The following is a 20,161-nucleotide window of genomic DNA, read 5'->3' as shown; positions in this document are numbered from 1 at the left end:
CCCTTTCCCCATCCCTTCATTGTCTTGTCTCACCGTGGTCACGTCCTCTCATCAATCCCATCCACAAAGCCCCAGCTTCCTTATTCCTTCTTGTCATTAAGTTCTCCTCAGGAAGATGACAACCCTATTTAAATCCATGCAGACTAGTCTCAACATCGTGACAATTTAACCCCAGCTGGCCTCTTGCACTGCTGAGCAACCCTCGTCCTCATTTCTATCCTGTGCTCTGTAGCGTCTCGCAAACTCTTCCAGATTCTCTAGCTCCCTCCTACCTGTTTCTTCTTCCCCCTGTGTTTGCAAGGAGAGAACAGACTTTCCCACTTTTACATGCAGCTAGCTCTCTCATTTGTGAGCTCTGCCAGTCATTCTCCCCACTATGTGTTTTGCCTGTCAGCATTCCGTCCATATTGTTCATCCCTACTATGCACCCTGCAGATGTAGGGTGCATTCTCCCATTTAAAAGCAACAGAATAAAAGTCATCTGTGAACTCTTTCAAGGAACCACTCCATTTATCTGCTCTTTGCAGCAGCCCTCCCTCTTTCATCAGGACTGCCAGCCCACAAATAACAACACGAGACTTCCTATTAATTATGAAAGCCTGGTCTTATCTTAGGCTTTCCCCCTCTTATAATTTGATCAGCTTCTATTAATCAACATTCTACCATGTGGATTTTTTTTTAACCTCTTCTCCATTTCTATATATTCCACTTGTTGTATGCATCCTCTGCATGTCTAGATTCTTCTTCCCGATTTCTCTCTCTCTTTCTGGAAGTCCTGCCTATACCTCCTGCTTAGCTATTAGCCATTCGGCTTTGTATTACACCAAACCCAGCAACACATCTTCACACAGTGTGCAAACATCCCACAACAGCTCACATTTAGCCACAAGATGCCCTTACCTCACTGTCTTTTAACACCCAGTTCCTTCACCCCAACCATGCTTCCTCTTCCAACATCTTATTAGAATTGTTCTTAGAGGAGAAAAACACCCCCGCTTTGCTAAACTCAGTGGTAAGTTTCAACATTCATCTTACTTGTCACAGCATTAAATGTATTCCTTTGTCCATAAAATACATCTTTTCAGTTCACTTTGAAGCCATCATTGTCTCAGGCTTTGTTTCTGTTGTTCTCTTCCTTTTCTCTAAATTTTGAATAATTTATTCTATTGAATTGAATAATAATTCTATTTTGAGTCAATTTGTTGATGAATTGGTAGCCTCCTGTCTGTAAAGAACATCTCCCAGCTTTCTACCTCTAGATACTGCTTCTGAGCTTGAGTTCACACATGCAGTTGAGTGACCTTACTCTTCCCCACCTCAGGCAATGACAGCCGTGTCTACCCACTGAGCCTAAATCAGAGAATGGCCTTTGACTTCTTTCTTTACTGTGTTTGCATCCAGTGCACTGTGGTGATATATAGTTTACTATCTAATAAAGCCACTGAAGATCAGAAAAACAAAACAGCCAGCCAGTATCTCTTTCCTCTACCAAGACTAAAATGAAGATCCTCTCTTCCCTGCTACTGGAAACTAAATCTCACATGAGACCCTTGGCTTCTTCCTTGTATATCTCTCTAGTGCTGGTGTTAAAGGCCTGAGCTCTGTTTCTCCTTTAGACTGATTCACTCTCCTGTAGCCCAGGGGATCTTAGACTCACAGAGATCCATCAGCCTCTGTCTCCTGAGTCCTGGAATTAAAGCTGTGTGCCACCACTGCCCAGATTCTACGACTAACTAGTGTTTCTCACTTTGCAATCAGATCTTCAGTGGCTTTATTAGATCATGAATAAGCATCACCGCAGTGCACTGTGAAATTATACAGTTTTCCCCTCAAAGTTTATCCCACATCTCCATGATCAGATAGCTTATGCTAGATAAACTTGACTACAGATAAATACTGTAGGCAATAGAAGAACGTAAAGAAGATACTGGAACATGGACAAACCAGGTAGAACCTAAAGCAGGCAGTCACTCAGCCGAGAGGAAGGACATGAAGGAAGTCTTATGCTTTTATTCTTTTAGTGACAGCATTTATTCTGAGGGCAGGTATCCTAATTCCATCACAGGAGTTTAAATCCCCATAGTTTGAGTAATCGGAGGGTAGAATTCAGATCTGTCATGATACAACGTCCATTGCTGTGTAACAAATGGTTCCATGTGTTGCTAGCAAAACGTACAGTTTTTTTTTTTTTTTTAACCTTGTTTCTATAGGTCATAAGCCCAGCACTGATTAGCTTGGTCCTTTCCTTAGAGTCTCGTCATGGTGAAATCAAGATGCTGGATTGCACTGAGACTCATATTTGAGGTTCAGTGGTTACATCCAAGTGGTTACATTCAGTGGTTACATTAGTGGTGGGTTGAATGTATTTTCCTATGTTTGGGTGACTGTTGGAGCCTGAATATTGAATATGATATTTCAGGTGCAAACCTCAGCTGGATTCCAGGAGCTTGAATCTCCTGTTGTCTTTCAGATCATGGCTGATTACTCCAGGTGCCTGGACTTGGTGGGGAATGGTTCCTAGTCTGTGTCACAATAGACATAGGCCCCTGGGTGGATGCACACCCATCGTGAGGGCTAGTGAAACACACCTGGTGTCTGAGGGCTTTTGTACATGCTTCTAGGACTGCCTTTAGGATTAAAGGAACTATTTGATATCAGCTTTATAGATGATAAAAGATGTCTTCTGCTACCACCCCCACTTTTGGAAAGCTATTTAAGAGGATGCTTGAATAAACCGTGGACTCCAACATGGACTGAGAGCCCTCCTGAGATGACAAGATGTGTCTGTGTCTTGTCCTTAAAGCCATTGGGTAGCTAAGAGTTTCCAGATCCACACTCCCCCACTCAGGGATGGACCCGGGACTGCTCCACTGGTTCGGATCACAGTCCCAAGGACATCAGTCCAGAATAGATGGCCTCTGTATCATGGGACTGATACAGGCCAGACCCTGACAGGTGGTGACTCATGTCCTTGCTTTCATAACATATTGCTCAGGAATGGCCCTAAACTTCCAGGGGATGCCCACAGCAGCCTGACATGGGTAGCTCACAAGACGGAAGATTGGTTTTCTCCTGGTTAGCTCATGTCCCTGAGAGTTCCCACTGTGACCAACCATAAATAATCTCTGTACTCAAATGGGTAGCCCCCCCCCCTCCAGGACAGCCTTCCTCTAGTATACGACAGAAGAAGATGGTAGATATAATGTCTCCTCATCTCACATGCTCTGCCCACTCTCCTGGAGAGGGGTCATGTATATGTGTACAACAGGTAAGAATATTATGGGTCATTCCAGAAGTTTGCATCTCACAAAGAGGCATTGAGACCAAAGGGACCCTAGGGAAAAACTTCAGGACCCTTTGTGAATGACCTAGATCTCTGCATTAGCCCTGAACTACACACATGGGCAATGCTCTGCTTCCCCATAAGTCCACAAAAATGAGCCAAGGTCACACTCACAGCTGGTAAGCCCTCATTCTGGGTATTTTCTCACAGACAACTGACTTTTATGCTCAGCCTAGAGAAAACCGACACACTCTGCAGATCCAACTAATAAAGCACATCTTTCTGGTGTCCAAGTGATTCCACAAAATAGCTTTCCATCTTTTACTAGATTTGTCTCAGTCTTCCTGTGTGAACACATATCGATACCACTAGCTACAAGGCATTTTGAAAGTGAGCAATGTTTTATTTATTCTTGCAGATTTAGCATTGTCTACCAGATTGATTTGAGTTCACTTTTGCTAAGTCAAGTTGTATCATTAAAATAAAAAATTCGTCTTCAACCTACCTACCTCTCTACTGTCAGAGCTGCATCCAGCCCTGCTGACATCATTAAAATCTTCTTCTCTTAGTGCTGCTTCTTTACTCGTCTAAAAGTACAACCCAGACAGCAGTCTAGTTGATCACTTCAGCATGTACCTGAATGCTCCTTACAAAAGCCCTTAGTCATGTCCCATCTCATTTCCATAAGTGAAAAACAAAGTCCTGTCATGTGATCTCCCACCTACTCTTCGTCTTGCACATTTGTGTCAGGTCACACTAAGCCTGCCTGTGTGGGGCTCATCACATCCATCCAAAGCATTTGACCTGTGTGGTCCACCATACCCTTCATGTGGGGTCACACCACCCTCATGTGTGGCCTACCACACCTCTCCTCCCAGTGTTCAATTGTTTATTGCATATGTCACTGCATAGGACGAACACCCAAAGAGGCAAAGGTCCATCTCCATCTGCCTCTCCATCTCTACAATATAAGGGCCATGGCCTGGGCCTTGTATCTGAAAAGAATCACTACAACTCTTATTAAAACAGTGATTGAATTAATAATGTCCATGTCAACCTCACGTGTGGTCTACCACACACACCCTCATGTGAAGTCTACCACATCCTCATGTGGGGTCCGATCTACCCTCTTGTAAAGTTTTCTACACCCTTCTTATGGGATCTACCCTACCCATCACGTGAGGCCCACCACACCAAAAGTGGTGTTTGCCCCACACTTGAGGAGTTTGTACTTGTTTTTCTCCTCAGCAGGATTTCTGTACCTTTGCTTTCTGTAGGTTACATTTAATTGGCACTTTATCTGAACATTCTTCCTGGCCTGCCTATTTAGAGCCCTGGGGCTGAGTCTGTTGCTGCTTTTATTTCACAGCATTGTTTGTCATCGGGTGACCTGATACCTGATACCTAGCTTCGTGTTCCCTTGTTTACTGTTTATGTCACAGCATAAAATGCACACCTGATGAGACAGGGCTCCACCTACATCTCCACAATCTGGGCCTATTGAATCTGAAATATTTGCCAAGGTTCTTACAGAACCAATAACTGAATCAATAATTTTATACCTTATTTTATCTATATTTACTTTGCTCTCAAACTGTTACATACTTAAGACCTTCATTACTTCTTTTTTGTGCCCACCAAGAAATTCCATTTAGTGGCCCATTTGAAGGGAGCTAATGTTTCACTGGGGAGGCCTGGAAAGGCAGGATCATGGCAATCTTGAACATTTATTATACTTATAACACCTCATCTAACTCTGAATGTTGATAGATTTTTGTTGTTTTTATTTAATATAGGCAAAGAGAAAATATTAAAAATGAAGTATTTTCTGAAATACTTCAGAAAATTTACTGGTATTTACTGACCAGTGGTGGTTACTGCCACCACTGGTCAGTAACAGCTGAATTCAATCCTGGGCAGAACTATGGTCTTGGTCTCCCTCCATTCCAATTCTCTCTTCTTAAATGGGGCTTCTAGGTCTGTCTGGGATGAGAGTTGTCCTGTATGTGTGTAAGGCTGGGAGCCTGAGATGAGATGGACTTCGGCATTGTAGATAACATCGGAACCAGCATGTAAGCCTTGGGTTCACTCCTATCTGTGTGACTCTGATGACTCATTAACCACTCCCAGGTTCTGATTCTTTATCTCAAAGAAGATGCAGAACTAAACCAAATAAGAAATAAGATGATAGTTTGGGCAAAAGTATTGCAAACTCTAAAATTCTCTGCCAAGAAGCTAAGTTGTTCAGTTGTACTAATGGGAGTGCTCTGGATTTATGATCAAATGTGTTAATAGTTCACTGTGAACACAAAGCATGGTTGTAGCTTTCTACTTTTTCCAAGGACACCATGCTGCTCTTTAAGAAGCAGCCACCTTCATGAAGCTGAAATCCAGGTGACAGACACCAGAACTCTGGTGGACACCACACTCTGACGGTCTTGCACTCTGCTTACTTTGCAGGTGGATGGCTCCTACCCCTTGCCTTCATGTTACCGGTGACAGTGGCCTGCCCTGCATCCTGTACGGTGTGCACACAAGATGTGGTCCTGTGTCACCAGCTAACCTACATAGTAGGTAATACACTCATATCTCCACACAGCCATAAGTGGCGTAGCCAACAGACTACTTGCTATGCTTATACCGTGTCTGTACTAACTGCTCTGAGGTCATTCAGAAACAGGTACCCTCTGAAGGAGCAGGCCTTCCCTCACCGGGAGACAAGTAACTTCATTTTCTGTCCCTATTGGTCACAACCAATAAGATGTTAGTTCCTTCAGGATCAAGTGAGATATTTTTATTATAAAAGGATATCTGTGCCTCACAAAGCTACACACTTATAAAACGAGGAGAAGAATTTAGATTATTGAGGCTGCTTTTTGTACAGACTTTGTGTAGATTTGAACCTTACCACCAGCTGGAGGAAATGTAAACGATTCTGAATCCTGAACTGCAATTGTTCAGCATTCATAAGATTAACCAATGTACCAGCAAAACCGATTATTATCAAAGCCCATCTCATTCTGAAAGTCTGGTCTCTCTCTCTCTCCCCTCTCTTTTTATCAGTGGTAAATGAGCTGTAGAAATGCTAACAAGAAGTGCTGTCTGTATTCATTACATATTGCTTGCTTAAGTCAACAATTTAATAAGACACCTTATTAACAAATTTGAGGAGAATGTGATTTACATCCTGATATTCAAGGAAGGGATAAACAAGCTATAAGCTCTGTCAGTGGAAAATTCTCAAAAGTGAAGACAGAGTGGAGGAAGGTAATTTCATTCATTTCTAAAATCCCAGGGCTGTCTGGTAATCTGGAGGTAGTCAGTCTCATCCTGTCTGAATGGGGGGAGGTTCCACGTTAGTCGGTTCTGCTCAGCGCCGGAAGCAGGTGCCATATGCTCCCATGCCATAAGCAGGGTTCCCATGCCCTCTGCTTTGCGATGGACGGATGTGTGAGATGGCAGAATTGGTAAACACCCTGCCTTGCTGCCTTGCCATGAGTCCTTACACCTAGGATGCCACCCAGGTGGGGCTAGACTTCCTGAACACAGAGCCAGAAGGGACTGGGTAGTGTTTATGTCTCCTTGAAGATGAGGAGCAACTGAGAGAAATCAGAGCTGTCTCAGGGGGAAATCTGAAATCCCTAAAGCACACACAATCTACAGAGAATTCCCCCAGCTCCTCTCACACGGGGAGGTGAGAGAGAAGAAATGCCAAACTGGCCAGAATTAATAGAATTAAAATAATCAACAATACACGCTTCAGAAAGTGCCCGATGTAAGCTTCTGTGTGCTGCCAGGAGAGAAGCAATTCTTCCATAGAAGGCCCCTCTGAGCTGCCTTTGTCTTTTACATTTTTTATCTCTTTGTTTCAACTGTGCCTGTCTGAATTTCCCAGGGGAACTGGGATTTGCTTCCTCCATGGCTGGTGGTTCTAATATCACCTTCAGACCTCCTGGGGACAATGGACTCCTTCCTTCTCATGGTACTGTCATCTGCAGTCAAAACAACTTTAGCATGATAAAGATGCCTCCACAATAACTCCTGATTACAATGCATCTTTATTGAGTTAAAATGCTTTGGTTTCTAATGACAGAGCAGTGATGGCTCAGAGGTGATTATAGGAAGGGATTTAACAGTTGGAAGCCTGAGTACCACCTGTCATCGCAGGATGGACTTCATTGGAGGGAACAGACATCAGACAGGAGGCCAGGATGGCCTCTACTATAATGAGAACCCTGCTGACAGATCCCCCCAGCTGTCTGGAGAGACTCTAGATCTGATCAAGCTGACTCTGATCAAGCTAGCCTGGAGACAAAAAAAAAAGGAAAAGAAAAGAAACTGAGTTCCTCTCCACTCCCCACGCAGCCTTCACCTTTATGTTGGAAGGTATAAATAAATAAATAAATAAACAAACAAACAAACAAATGACTTTCTAGAATAGACATGCATTGTTGACAGAAAGCTGGTTAGTGAGCTGCATCAGGCAGCTCCAGGGTTGGGGTGGAATCCACAATCAGGACTCAACCTCCAAGGTTGGCCTGAAAAGCCACCTTCAAACAGCCTCAGTGTGGGTGAGCCCCCAAACCAACCGAGTCCATGTCTAGAGGAACTCGGGGCTTGGCGTTTCTTAAATGGGCGAGCTCCCGAGACAGAGGAGAGAGGTAAAACCCACCACTGTCTCACAGCCAGCTTTCCTCCGGCTTGCAGTCGTTTCCCTTTGGCTTCTCCCCACCCAGGTGACCAATCTCTCCATCTTCCCCCTGTGCACACTGCGCCTGCCTTTAGCTTGTGCTTTCCCTCCACAGCGGCCCCTGAGACCACCAGGGTTCTAATCCTCACGGACGGACACCTCTCCTCTGTAGAGAGCACCAACCTGACTCTCCTGGCTAACCTGGCCCTGCTCTCTCTGAGCAGGAATGCCATCTACGGAATTCAGGAAGGCTCCCTGCACGGTCTCACCAAGCTGCGGACCTTGTCACTGGGCCACAACCACATCTCCAGTTCTTCTCTGCCCGACCACACCTTCAGCAAGCTGCAAAGCCTGCGGGTCCTGGTGCTGAGTAACAACGTCCTCCACACCGTGAGGGCGGCCTGGTTCTGGAACACCAGGGCCCTGAGCCGACTCCTGCTGGATGGAAATCAGATCACCAACCTCACACAGAGTTCTTTCAGAGGCGCGAACCTCCCCAGGCTCAGGCATCTGGACCTATCCAACAATTTCATTTCCTTCATTGAGAAGGACGCCTTCCGGCCCCTGCCCCGGCTGCAGGAGGTGGACCTTTCTAGAAACATGCTGGCTCACATGCCGGACGCCTTTACCCCGCTGAAGCAGCTCAGCCTCCTGAGCTTGGAGGGGAACCAGTGGAGCTGCACCTGCGACCTCTACCCGCTAGCCCGCTTTTTAAGAAATTTTGTGAAGTCCCCGGCTCGCACACTCCATAATAGGAAAGACCTAAACTGTCAGGTATCTCCCCCAGCTGTGGCCGCTGCAAAGAGCATGCTGAGGCTGTCGGAGAGCAACTGTGACTCCAAGGGTCACAACTTCACTGTGGCTCGAAAGGACAGGCGTGCCCTCCTCCCAGGGCAGGACGTGGCTCTGATGACTGTGCTTGGCTTCGCAGGTATACCAGGGGACAGCAGCTCCCTTCCTTCCTCTCTCTAGGGTGTGTTCTTGATGTGGGGAGAGCTGTCAGGTTGAGAGAGGGGAAGCTTGGTGAAGAGACATCAGCAGACCTGGTTAAGGAGAGACAGGGCCTGAGAATGAAGGACTCCGGTCCGGGCATGGCTAGTATAGCCTGGAATAACTAACTTGTTACCTAGACTTCCTTTTATCAAGTCTGTGACACGGGACTAGTTTGTCTATTTCAGGAACCACTCACCACACAGCACTGGAGTATTTACTAGGACCCTAGGAAAAGGTTCAAAGACCCGGTGAGCATGCTGAGCAGTAGCTTCGTCCCTTGGGTCACTCACATCTATGCACGTTTTCTCCCTGTAAAAGTCGCCAGTGGGGACAGAAGAGAGAGCTCAGTAGGTAAAGACTTTTGTTTCCAAGTCTGATGGCTTCAGACCTGCTCTGGGGCCCACAGAGGGCAGAGAGACAACTCCTTCACTCCTTCATTGTCCTCTTACTTCCTTGTGAGTGTCCATGGCATACTTGTCCAATTCTCTCTCTCTCTCTCTCTCTCTCTCTCTCTCTCTCTCTCTCTCTCTCTCTCTGTGTGTGTGTGTGTGTGTGTCTCTCTCCCTCTCTTTTTTCTCTCTGTCTGTTGAGTATGTGTCTCTGTGTATATGCAAAATCTCTCTCTGTATGCAAAATAAATATTTATAATTTTAAAACTCAACATTACACAAGAGTATGAAATTTTCAAAGACTAAAGATGCTGTATTTAAATATTTGCCAGTGGGCTTTTCCAGAACCACAAGAAGGTGTCAGTGGGCCTCACATACAGAGCCTATGGGGCACAGTCACTGAGTCCCAAAGCCTATGACTCTGAAGATTTGAACCCTGTCTCCCTCCCGACAAGCTGTGTGAGTTAGAGCAAGCAAGTACGCATGATGTGCCCGTGTTTTCTTTTTAGCTGGAGGGCTTTTCATTCTTTGAGGACTTGTATTTTTCCAATTCTTTCATACACTTGGCCCAGGCCAACAAAGGGGTAGACATCACTCAGTTTTTAAGAGTAATGGAATTTTAAAATGCATTGGCTATCATAGCTTGCCAGATTAATGGTATAGTGTACTGCCAATAATTGAAATTTCTTGAATTATTTATCTCTCTGTATGTTTCAAAATGATCTCAGTGCATGAGGAAAAATATACACAGGGTAATGAGAAGCACGTGTGTGTGCGTCTCTCTGTGTGTCTGACTGTGTGTGTGCACAAGCACATTCATTCTCTGTGTGTCTGACTGTGTGTGTGCACAAGCACATTCATTCCTCTGTGTGTCTGACTGTGTGTGTGCACAAGCACATTCATTCTCTGTGTGTCTGACTGTGTGTGTGCACAAGCACATTCATTCCTCTGTGTGTCTGACTGTGTGTGTGCACAAGCACATTCATTCCTCTGTGTGTCTGACTGTGTGTGTGCACAAGCACATTCATTCCTCTGTGTGTCTGACTGTGTTGTTTTTAATTCTCTCCCTCATCCCTTCTGTTCTTGCTTCCTTCTCTCTGTGTATCTGTGACTGGATGTGTGCACAACCCTTGAGTGTTTCTATGGATATGTCTCTCTGTGTGCCTGTGCATGTGTCTTCGTGTTTTTAATTCTCTCCCTCCTCCCTTTCTTCCTACTATATATATATATATATATATATATATATATATATATATATATATACAGGCTCTAAATTTGGAGGGCAGAGGCTCAGCAGTGTTATACAGGACTGAGCAGTAGATTCTTTGCCATGTACAGTTATTTGAGAAGAGCTTCCAAGTGAATGAATTGGACATGAGCTCTTTGACACTAGTTGTGTTTCTAATGGAAACCAGCCAATATAGTGACTACCCAGGAGCCATCAAAATCCCTTAAAAGGGAATCCAAACTTCCCAGAAAAACAAATTCCTTTGACATCTGTGTAACAACATCAGTAATCTAAAATTCAAAAACACTATTTACTACAAATGACAGAAGCATCACAATAGCAGTACATTTTCCCTGGCTATACCCCAGTGGATAACTAACAGGTACTTTAGAGGAAACCCAGGCAGCTGAACAGTCAAGTCACAGGGCACGGGGTTCAGACTGGATTAGGAAGTTCCAGATCACATGGCATGAAGCATATATGAAGCAGGTGTGTTCATGGCAGCTCACGTACAGCTTCTCACTTTCCAATGAGTGTTCTCAACCTCAAAGAGGAAGGGATCGCATGAAGATTTGCCAAGCTTCTGACGATAACAAGTTTCAACACACCAGCTCTATAGGACACAGCTTGGGGTAATATCACAACACAGTTATCTTTTATGACTATTTTTGGAACCAGACACTTAGAAATGTGCTTTGTGAGGGAACAGCTTTTTATCTGCATAGATGGGCACAGGTTCTAAAAGATTACAAAATCTTGTCAAAATAACAGGAAGCTTAAAATATATGGGTCAATTGTGGCTCAGAAGCCCAAAAATTCTCATGAAAGATGTCCAGATAGAATTTGGGGGTTCCAAATGCCACTCATACTGGACCAGTGGCATCTGCCTGGTGTTTTCTTGGTTTCTGGGGGCCCAATCTCCAGTCCTCAGACCTGCACAGCAGATCCTTTGTCCATAGAACCAGGTCCCAAATCCAGTTGGAGGATTTTTGCCAGAAATTTCAATTCTCTTGAATCCTCATATTTAATAATGTTTCCTGACACCCCCTCCTCTTCTGTGTTCAAATGGATGTACACATTATTGGTGTCATCATAACGGAGGTACGTGCAGTCAGCTGCTTGGTCTCAACCAGAGCCTTTATTTCAGAGTGAGGCTTGCCCGAAGTCACACAACAAGAGGCAGACCCTCTGCCCTGCCAGATGCTGGTGCTCTGTGGGTCTTCCTCATCAGCAGGATGGTTTTTGTCAGATTAGACAACCGGTGTTCTCTTCTCAGAATGCTGAAAAGAATTCCCTCTGCTACAGTCAACACATGTTGCTGCAGTACCCTCCTTTAGCCTGAGCTTTGGGCTTTGGGGTTAGTGTGGTAAAAAAGACAGACATTCCTGCACCATGGTTAATTTTGGAAGAGGAGCACAAATGGGAGCAGGCAAAATGAAGGCAGTGTGGACACTGTGACCCACTGTCACAATATATGGAACAAAGGAGGCATGCATGGTTGGCAGTTGGGGATGGGGTATGACTCAGAAATGGGCTCAAATGTCTAGGTGGCTGGGAATGCCATTTGTCAAACTAGGAAACACGATGTAGAAAACAGAAAGACTTGCCCGAGCTTGCAAATGTAGGCCTCTTTCAGTTTTACTGGGGGAGGGGCATCAATCTACACCTACTTCGTACGCAAAATGACAATTCCAAGCCCTCTGAAACTAAATATCATCCCTTTGCCAGATTCTGGAAAAAGAAACAAACAAACAAACAAAAAAACAAAAAACAGAACAACACTGAGAAATTTGGAGGTACTAATTAGATTTTAAAGAACAATTAAATCAAATATGCAGAGGGAGAAGAAGGTGCCACTAGAGTCACAGTGGACACAACAGAGGCTGAAGTGGTCCTTGAGACTACTGAATGTTGGAAGCGTCAAGCTTGGAGGATGGACAGGGAAAAATTCAGGTAAGGGAGGAGTCTGGTGTTTCTGCTGACTCCATGCCACTGGTGACAAGTCTTCAGGACTGGGTGAATTAAGCCAAAAGCTTGGGGGTCAACTTGTCTTTGAGGAGTAGGGTCCTGAGACTTTCAGGGTGTCCAGCAGCTATTAACTTCTTTTATTATTTATGCCTATGCAAACTGAGAATTAAAATGTCCTTTCCATAAGCTGATGATAATTCTTTTATGCTGAATGAATGAACTGAAGTCCCTGACAAAGCTCCATTTCCTACCCAAGGGACTCCAGGTGTTGCTGTAATTGTTTTAAATAATGTGTTGCATATGTGTGTGTGATGTGGCGTGAGCCTGTCCTGTGCATACAGCTGTGTGACTTGGAGGCTAGAGGAGGATGTGGGGTGTAGTACTCTGTCAGCCTCCACTGTGCTCCCTTGAGACAGGGTCTCTAACTGAGCCTAGAGCTAGGCTGGCAGCCAGCAAGCCATAGTGATCTTTCTGTCTCTCCCCCTATCCCTCAGCTCTGGTGTTGCTGTGCACATGTGGCCACACCCAGATTTCCTCAGGCGTGTTCAACACGGGGATTTGAACTCTGGTCCTGATGTTAGTGCAAGAAGCACTCTGACTCAGGGAATGACCTCTCTAGCCCTGTAATTCTCAATATACAAACTGCAAAGTAGAATGAAGTCAATTAAAGCGGCCTCTTCTCTGACGTGGTGGTTTTCCTGGGGTGATGGGTGCCTTCTATGCCTTCACGTGTGTGAGAGTCACATTCCCCCGTGTGTTGCTCTTCTAACGGTCTTTCCATTTGTCACAGGAGCTGTTGGTCTCACATGTGCAGGGTTAGTCATATTTAACTGGAAACTCCAAGGCAGAGCAAATGAACGAACATCCAAAAACCTTCATTGCAGAGCCCTCAATGAATCCCTGTGTGCTCATGAAGAAAGAAATGGCCGTGCTGTGGGGTGCTGTAACTGCCACTTAACTCGGGAAAACGAGGCCGAGGTCATGTCCTGTGTGAGCTTCAGAAAGGAGATACCACTTAGACAGGAAGACAGCCATCAAGCAATGCTAGCCTCCAAGCCCACCACCCTGGATACGTCGTTCAGAAAGCTGAGAGGGAGAGAACATGGCGCAGACCGTGCTTACTCTTGCCAGGATGATGCGCTGCCATGGGGAAGATGCCTGGGGCCTCATGGGAACAAGGAAGCTCTTTATGATGCAAGCTTAGTTACAAGATGTCCGAAGACAGCCCAAAAGCTAAGCAACCTGAAACATGAAGTCAAGTCTCAAATCCCGCCTCACAGCAAAACAAGAAAAACAGGTGAGCTTGTCTGTTAGAAAATCCCACTGTGCTTAGTTTCTCAGAAGGAGGAAACTTTTTTCAATTTCCCCAGCAGAGAAGTGCTAAAAAATTCACTGTAGTCTGTTTCTTCTTTCTCTGAAGATATAAAGATATACGGGGAGTGTGTGTGTCTAATCATGTCTAAGTATGTGTATGTGTACTTGTGTGTATATACTCACAAACATGTACATGTCTGAGTACCCTGTGAGTGTGTCAGTGTGTGGTTGTATGTGTATATAAACACGCACATGTACATGTCTGAGTACCCCTGTGTGTGTGTGTGTGTGTGTGTGTGTGTGTGTGTGTGTGTGTGTATTCTTGCATGTGTATAAACATGCATATGTCTCAGTACCCTTGTGGGTGTGGGTGTGTATGTGCTTGCATGGGTATAAACATGAATGTATACGTATCTGAGTACCCCTGCATGTGTGTGTGCCTGTCAGCTGCTGTGTCTGTGAGTGGGAGTGTGCTGTGTGTGTGCCTGTCAGCTGGTGTGTGTCTCTGTGAGTGGGAGTGTGCTGTGTGTGTGCCTGTCAGCTGGTGTGTGTCTCTGTGAGTGGGAGTGTGCTGTGTGTGTGCCTGTTAGCTGCTGTGTGTCTGTGAGTGGGAGTGTGCAGTGTGTGTGCCTGTCACCTGCTGTGTCTGTGAGTGGGAGTGTGCCGTGTGTGTGTCTGTCAGCTGCTGTGTCTCTGTGAGTGGGAGTGTGCCGTGTGTGTGTAGGGAGTGTGAGTCTTGAGTCTGTATCACTATGTGCGTCTGGGTGAGCTGCAGCCTCCTCAGGCTTCAGAGCTGAGCACTGCTCCCTGCCTGGAAAGTGAATTTTGAGGCCCAACACCTGAGGATGCTTAAAAAAGGAAAGAGGAGAAGTCTCTTCAATGGCAGCGTTGCTAAGATTTATGAGAGGGTGGGTACCAGCTTTCCTCCCAACATCCTCTGAGCTCTGACGCCAATCTGCGGTAAACAGCCTTCCCAGAGCACGGCATTTGAGTAGAACGGCCTCTTAACGCCAGTGATTCATTTCAGGAACGATGTCAAGATTCACACTCTGCCTGCTGAGCTGTCAAGGACGATAACCTCTCAGTTTGGGAAAGCCAGGGCTTAATTCATTGTCCCATGTTGGGAGCCCCGTGAACCTGGCTGTGACACCAACCTGCTGTCCAAGGGCAATGGTGGTACCTATGTGGAGGCAATGAATCAAGCGTCTTCCTTTCCTTCCTCGATTCTGGGGCAATGCTTTCCAGCCCTGCAGCACAAACTCACACAGCTGCTCAGGAAGGGAGGCTCTGCCACTTAATTCAAGGGGTTTGGAAGAAGCAAGCTTTTCTGTTGGAAAATGAATGACATAGGAGCCGTGTGATGCACTTACTGTGGGGATCTGGCCCTAAGGCTGGATTTGGGCACCACAGGATAAGAATGAAACTGTATTTTATTTCCTATGTGGCATAAGGCAGGAAGTGAGTTTATCTGACTGCATTTCTTGCTGGTTCCTTGGGGCTGATGGTTTGATTCCAGACAAAGATGGCCAAGAAAAGAAAAAAAAAAAAAAACTGCCATAGAAATCAGAAAAGATTGGTTTTACTTTATAAGAAATAAGGGTTTAGCTTTTTCATTTCCTTTTAGCTTTTAGCAGTATCCAAAGCCTTGCTTTTTCTGTCTGTGGGGAAGTTCTGCACACAAGGGGATATGGTTGGTTAACCCCCTACAGCACTGGCTCTTTACTTCATATGGGAACATGGGTCTGTTATTTCAATGGTGACCTTGAGAGACACTTCAAGAAAACAGTCAAGGCCATACGTGGTCCTGAAGAAAAGTCTGAGTTTTTGCCTACAGCATGGGACTTCAGAACAGACTCCTGGGGATAGGGAAGGTGTTAGAAATCATCTAGTTGAATAGTTCTTGCTGTTTGCCTTCAGTTTCCAGAATTTTGTGAAATACTGATAAAGACCACCAAGTGTACAATCTTTGCATCCCGTTCACTTCCCTTTAACCGAACCTCCACACAGCAGCGGGTCCCTCACATTTGCCCTCAAGGCTGAAGGTACGCCTCGGGGTTTGGTGACATTCTAGCCTGGGATTTACTTTACCCCTTCCTTTGCCTTATTAAATGGAAGTTTTCCCTTTCTTTTCCTCTAAATAAAACAATTTCATGAAACAAGCAGAGGTAGGCTTGTGAGGCATAATTCTCTTCATTGTGGATAAAAGTCAGATAGACTGGTCTAAGTCCTGTTCTGTAACTGAAGAGAAACGTCAAACACCTGAATGCATTCCCTTGCCCTTAAAAGTCCTAAGAGAACAGCTCTTCTGCAGTGGGCCATGTCTCTTGTGACTAGTAAATGAGATAATAAATGTATAATATTTAGCACATTGACTAGTTCTTCCTATGAACACAAATCATACTAGGTTTTCATTGGTATTACTGATTGCATACTATTAATAATATATTTACCTATACCATTTAAAAGTCATAGGCAGATATTGCTACCAGGCAATATACCAAATTATCTACTTATTAATAAATCATTAATGGATACTGTATTACATTGCAAGAAATAAAAGAAGATATGGCCTTCTGCCTTCTTTAAGCCAATAAGTTTTTTTGTTGTTGTTTTTTGTTTTCTGTTTTTTGCTGTCTAGGTTACTCTGTTTGCGATCTGAACATTACCTAAAATTTCATACAAATTTTTCCAAATTTGTATTCTAAAATGGAAAATTAATAAGAAAAACTTACTCTGACATTTGAAAAGAATTCAGATGTCATTCATCTTTAAAGCTAACATAACCATGACTAAGTCTGAATATGAGCTAATATGAGTGTCATTTAAATCCTAATGTCACAGCATCACAGTTGACTGATAGGTGACTACAACAAACACCTTTGCTAACACACCAAATAAATAGCTAAGGGTCCTCTTTGATGTTGTCAGCAAATTCGGAAATACTCAGGAATTGTGATGATTAAAGGAAAAATCTCACAATTTTCATAAGGTTCTTAGGCCTCTGGCTGGTTGGGATACTACAACTGTGCTCAGTGGTAAATTCCTGCATTTATTGTTCAGCAGATGTGAGCAGATATGTGACATCCACCTCGGCTTTGGCAAGAGAGAGACTTGGGAAGCATTTAACAGACAAGTCATGGCAGCCTCCAATAGGAAAAGCACACAATGCTACTCAGCCACCTGGACAGACACTTTTCACCAGCAGCTCATCCTCCAAGCTGTGGGAGCCAGAGAAACGTGCTGAGTGCAGGATCTCCCATGGAAAAGGAGTGGGATGTGATGACCATCACGGTCTCGTAGAGCAGAACAAGCCTATGGATTTTCATCCCAAGACTTCCTTTACCTGCAAATATGTGTCCTGGGATGGATTTCAAGATTGTATGAAAGAGAAGGAGCCAGATCGCAGAAAACACACAAAATCTGAGAAAGAGCAAATCCGGATTAACAGAGCAATAGAAAAATTCCTCAGGAGTCAGAGGAACAAGGACAAATCGAAGTTGCCAGCAAAAATCAAGAAGTCCTATACTACAAAGAAAGTTAAATTCCATAATCCTGATTTAGTTGGGGGACACATGTTGGTGGCTTCAGCAGAAACACCAGCCTCCAAGAGACAGCTAGAAACTGAAAGCCACTACCCAACTTCCTTGGATCTCAAAAACTGTACCAGCTTGGATGAGGTCAAGGATCCAAAAGAAATGCTTTCAGAGCAACGGGCTCTGAAAAAGGAGAGAATCAAGCAGTCTCATCTGAATGACAAAGTGAAGGGGCCGAACTTAAGGCTAAAATTAGATCTGCACCCCTTTGGAAAAACTAGGGTCCACCCAGAGGAGTTCCCAAAAGAACTCCCTAAGAGACATAAACAAACAGGGCTCCCTCCCCAAAAAGCAGCCAGAAATTTTGAGAGAAAATTCAAAGCAACACCCATGTCTTTTGTCAGTTCTCAGCTGCCAGACAGGAGCAACCAGGCTAAACTCACTTGTTCAAAGGAAACACTGGAAAGTGGCCCACAGCAGACCCACAGCAATGGCCTTCACAGAGCTGACAGCTTGTCTGTAGACAATTTGGGCTCTGTGCAGAATAGCTGTGGCCCAGTGGGCCACATTCCATGCAGAAGCTTGTCCACAGAACCTCATCCTACAGCCAAGGTTGCTGAGTGCCAGTGCTCACACTCTGTCTTCACACCTGCACCAGTGGAAAATGCCACTCAGTTACAAACAGAAGCTAAGAGTCCCTCCCCACCCCATCTGGGAAATGTAGAGAATAGTGTTTTACCACCTCAACCTTCTAAAGGAGCTATTGGCCATGTGGTAATTGTGTCTGCTCAATACGTGGACCAGGACAAATCAAAGACCAATGAGCTAAACCAGTTTACTTTGTCCCTCAGTGACCAGGTGATTGACACCTGCAGCAAGGACTACAGTTTAGGTGATAATCAAACTTTGCAGCAGGAAGAGCAAAAGTTAAGCCAGGAACAGCTCGGAAGTGAAGGAAAACCATTAGTGGGTAAATTGAAAATAACACATGAGATTGTGGAAAACTGTATTATGGGTGGGGAAGGAATTGATGGAGGAAACGAGATCTCTTGCACAGGGGATTGTGACTCCGCTCCCACTGCCTGGATGCAACCCCACAAGAACCTGCCACCTTCTAGTCCACACCCAAAAAGAACGGAGCATCTCAAGGAGAGTTGCTCATCTCCCCCTGGGATCCAAGCCCTTGGCCGCTTCCATAATAGCAGTGAAGGCAGAATTGACACCAGAAGTACATCACTGGGAGACAATTGCAGAGAAGCACCAGGAACACGGGGAGGGGTCGGAGAACAGAAGAAAGCACTGGAGGAGAGGAAGGAAAATTCTAGTGCAGTAAGTTGGATGACACAAATGGATACCACAGATGAAAGACAGCAGCCATGGGAAGGTGCAGGGGAGGAGAAACTTGCGTTGTGCTATCCTGGCTCTGACAAGGAGACAGTTTCCATTAAAGACTTGAGAAAAGTCAAAACCAGCATGCTGCAGAGTGAGGCAGAGCCTCACACTCTCAACCATCAGTCTCATTGTAGAGACCCTGAAGACAACCAACCGGATGTCATTGCACACGGGGATGATGCTGGGACAGTGGGGATGCCAGGAGCCTCTTACCACTCATGGGAGTTGAATACCACCCATTGTGAGGCAGAAAACAGGGTGCCTCTAATTCCTAATGGAACTGAAAACAGTGCTTGCAAACCTGTATTGCACCCACTGTCTATTGGGGACTCTAATCCACCACTTTCAGAAGCAGAGAGTCAGAGTCAGCAAACTGAATAACATGCATTCCTGCTTAGGCTGCCATCTAAGGATCAGAAACGTCACTAGCCTTTGTGTGTGATGAACATGCACTGTGTAGAGCATGCATTCTCAGTAATTCTTCACTTCCAGTGAAATGGAAGCTTGTAGTCAGCCAGAAGCACAGAAGTGGGAGGCGGAGTATGTTCCCTACCATTGAGTGAACAGGCTCCTTCAAGGAACAGGACCATGAAAACCTTTGCCTAGTCTTGGAAAACCAATCAAAGATTTAAAAAGCCTCAAACGAATGAAAGATGCACTATGAAAAGGACATTTTGCATGTGATGTATATTTTATGGAAATTGTTATGCATGTCCCAATTAGTGCTATTACAATTTTGCTTTCTATAGTGATGATTATATATTCATGTGTGCCTGATCTGTTTTCCTAATTAGGTGTAATGAAAATTCAGCCATGTGTTAATTGTACTGCATAGTGGTAAATTTTACCCATTTGTAATCTCTCTGTCAATAATTTTCTTAGATCTTAAGTAGAAGTCTTTAGAAAAAAATTTTTTTATTCCTCTAAAAGAAAAAAAAAATGAGGACTTGCAAGTCAACTGTAAAATTTGCAAAATCCTGTAAGTCCAGAAGAGGGCGATCTCAGCTTCCTTCCTTTCAGAAGGGCAAACAGGTTTCAAAAGCAACACAATGGCTCAAGAACAAAAGGAATTTTAACGAGCTTTATTGCCAATTGTTATTAATATAAGGCTTTGAAAACCAAATAACCCATTAACATGAATCTTTGGAGGCTTGATCTCTCCAGTTGAGCCTGCCACTGCTGTTTGCTGAGAGCATCCCTCCTTGCGCAGAGGAACCAAATGTGTTTATAAATACTGAATTTAAAAACAATGGTGAACAAACCTCTTTTATCGGAAGTCACATTTACCTGAAAACTACAGGCCTAGATAGGCTAATTATATTGCTACCCAGTAAGACGTTCAGCCGATGCCTTCACGGAACGGAGGACTAT

General features: G+C 44.6%; 2 protein-coding genes across 2 annotated transcripts in view; one reads left to right on the top strand and one right to left on the bottom strand.

The window, feature by feature from the left end:
- Tnni3k (TNNI3 interacting kinase) overlaps positions 1-20,161 on the bottom strand; it is a 276,112-nt gene that overhangs the window by 45,865 nt on the left and 210,086 nt on the right. The gene's annotated exons all lie outside the window — the stretch shown is intronic.
- Lrrc53 (leucine rich repeat containing 53) lies at positions 5,770-19,171 on the top strand. The gene is made up of 4 exons (XM_027395135.2): positions 5,770-5,857; positions 8,089-8,904; positions 13,342-13,848; positions 16,929-19,171. Exons 1-4 carry the CDS (start codon positions 5,770-5,772, stop codon positions 19,169-19,171), a joined length of 3,654 nt encoding a protein of 1,217 aa, XP_027250936.1.

This window comes from Cricetulus griseus (genome assembly GCF_003668045.3).
Source record: "Cricetulus griseus strain 17A/GY chromosome 1 unlocalized genomic scaffold, alternate assembly CriGri-PICRH-1.0 chr1_0, whole genome shotgun sequence".
In the NCBI taxonomy this organism is placed as follows: domain Eukaryota; kingdom Metazoa; phylum Chordata; class Mammalia; order Rodentia; family Cricetidae; genus Cricetulus; species Cricetulus griseus.
The sequence above is the reverse complement of the archived record's forward strand: the minus strand, read 5'-3'. Positions and strand labels throughout refer to the sequence as shown.

Coding starts and splice junctions, on each gene's coding strand:
- Lrrc53 (XM_027395135.2), top strand. CDS start 5,770: ATGTTACCGGTGACAGTGGCCTGCCCTGCATCCTGTACGGTGTGCACA. Junction 5,858..8,088: donor CCAGCTAACCTACATAGTAG/GTAATACACTCA, acceptor TTCCCTCCACAG/CGGCCCCTGAGACCACCAGG. Junction 8,905..13,341: donor GACTGTGCTTGGCTTCGCAG/GTATACCAGGGG, acceptor CATTTGTCACAG/GAGCTGTTGGTCTCACATGT.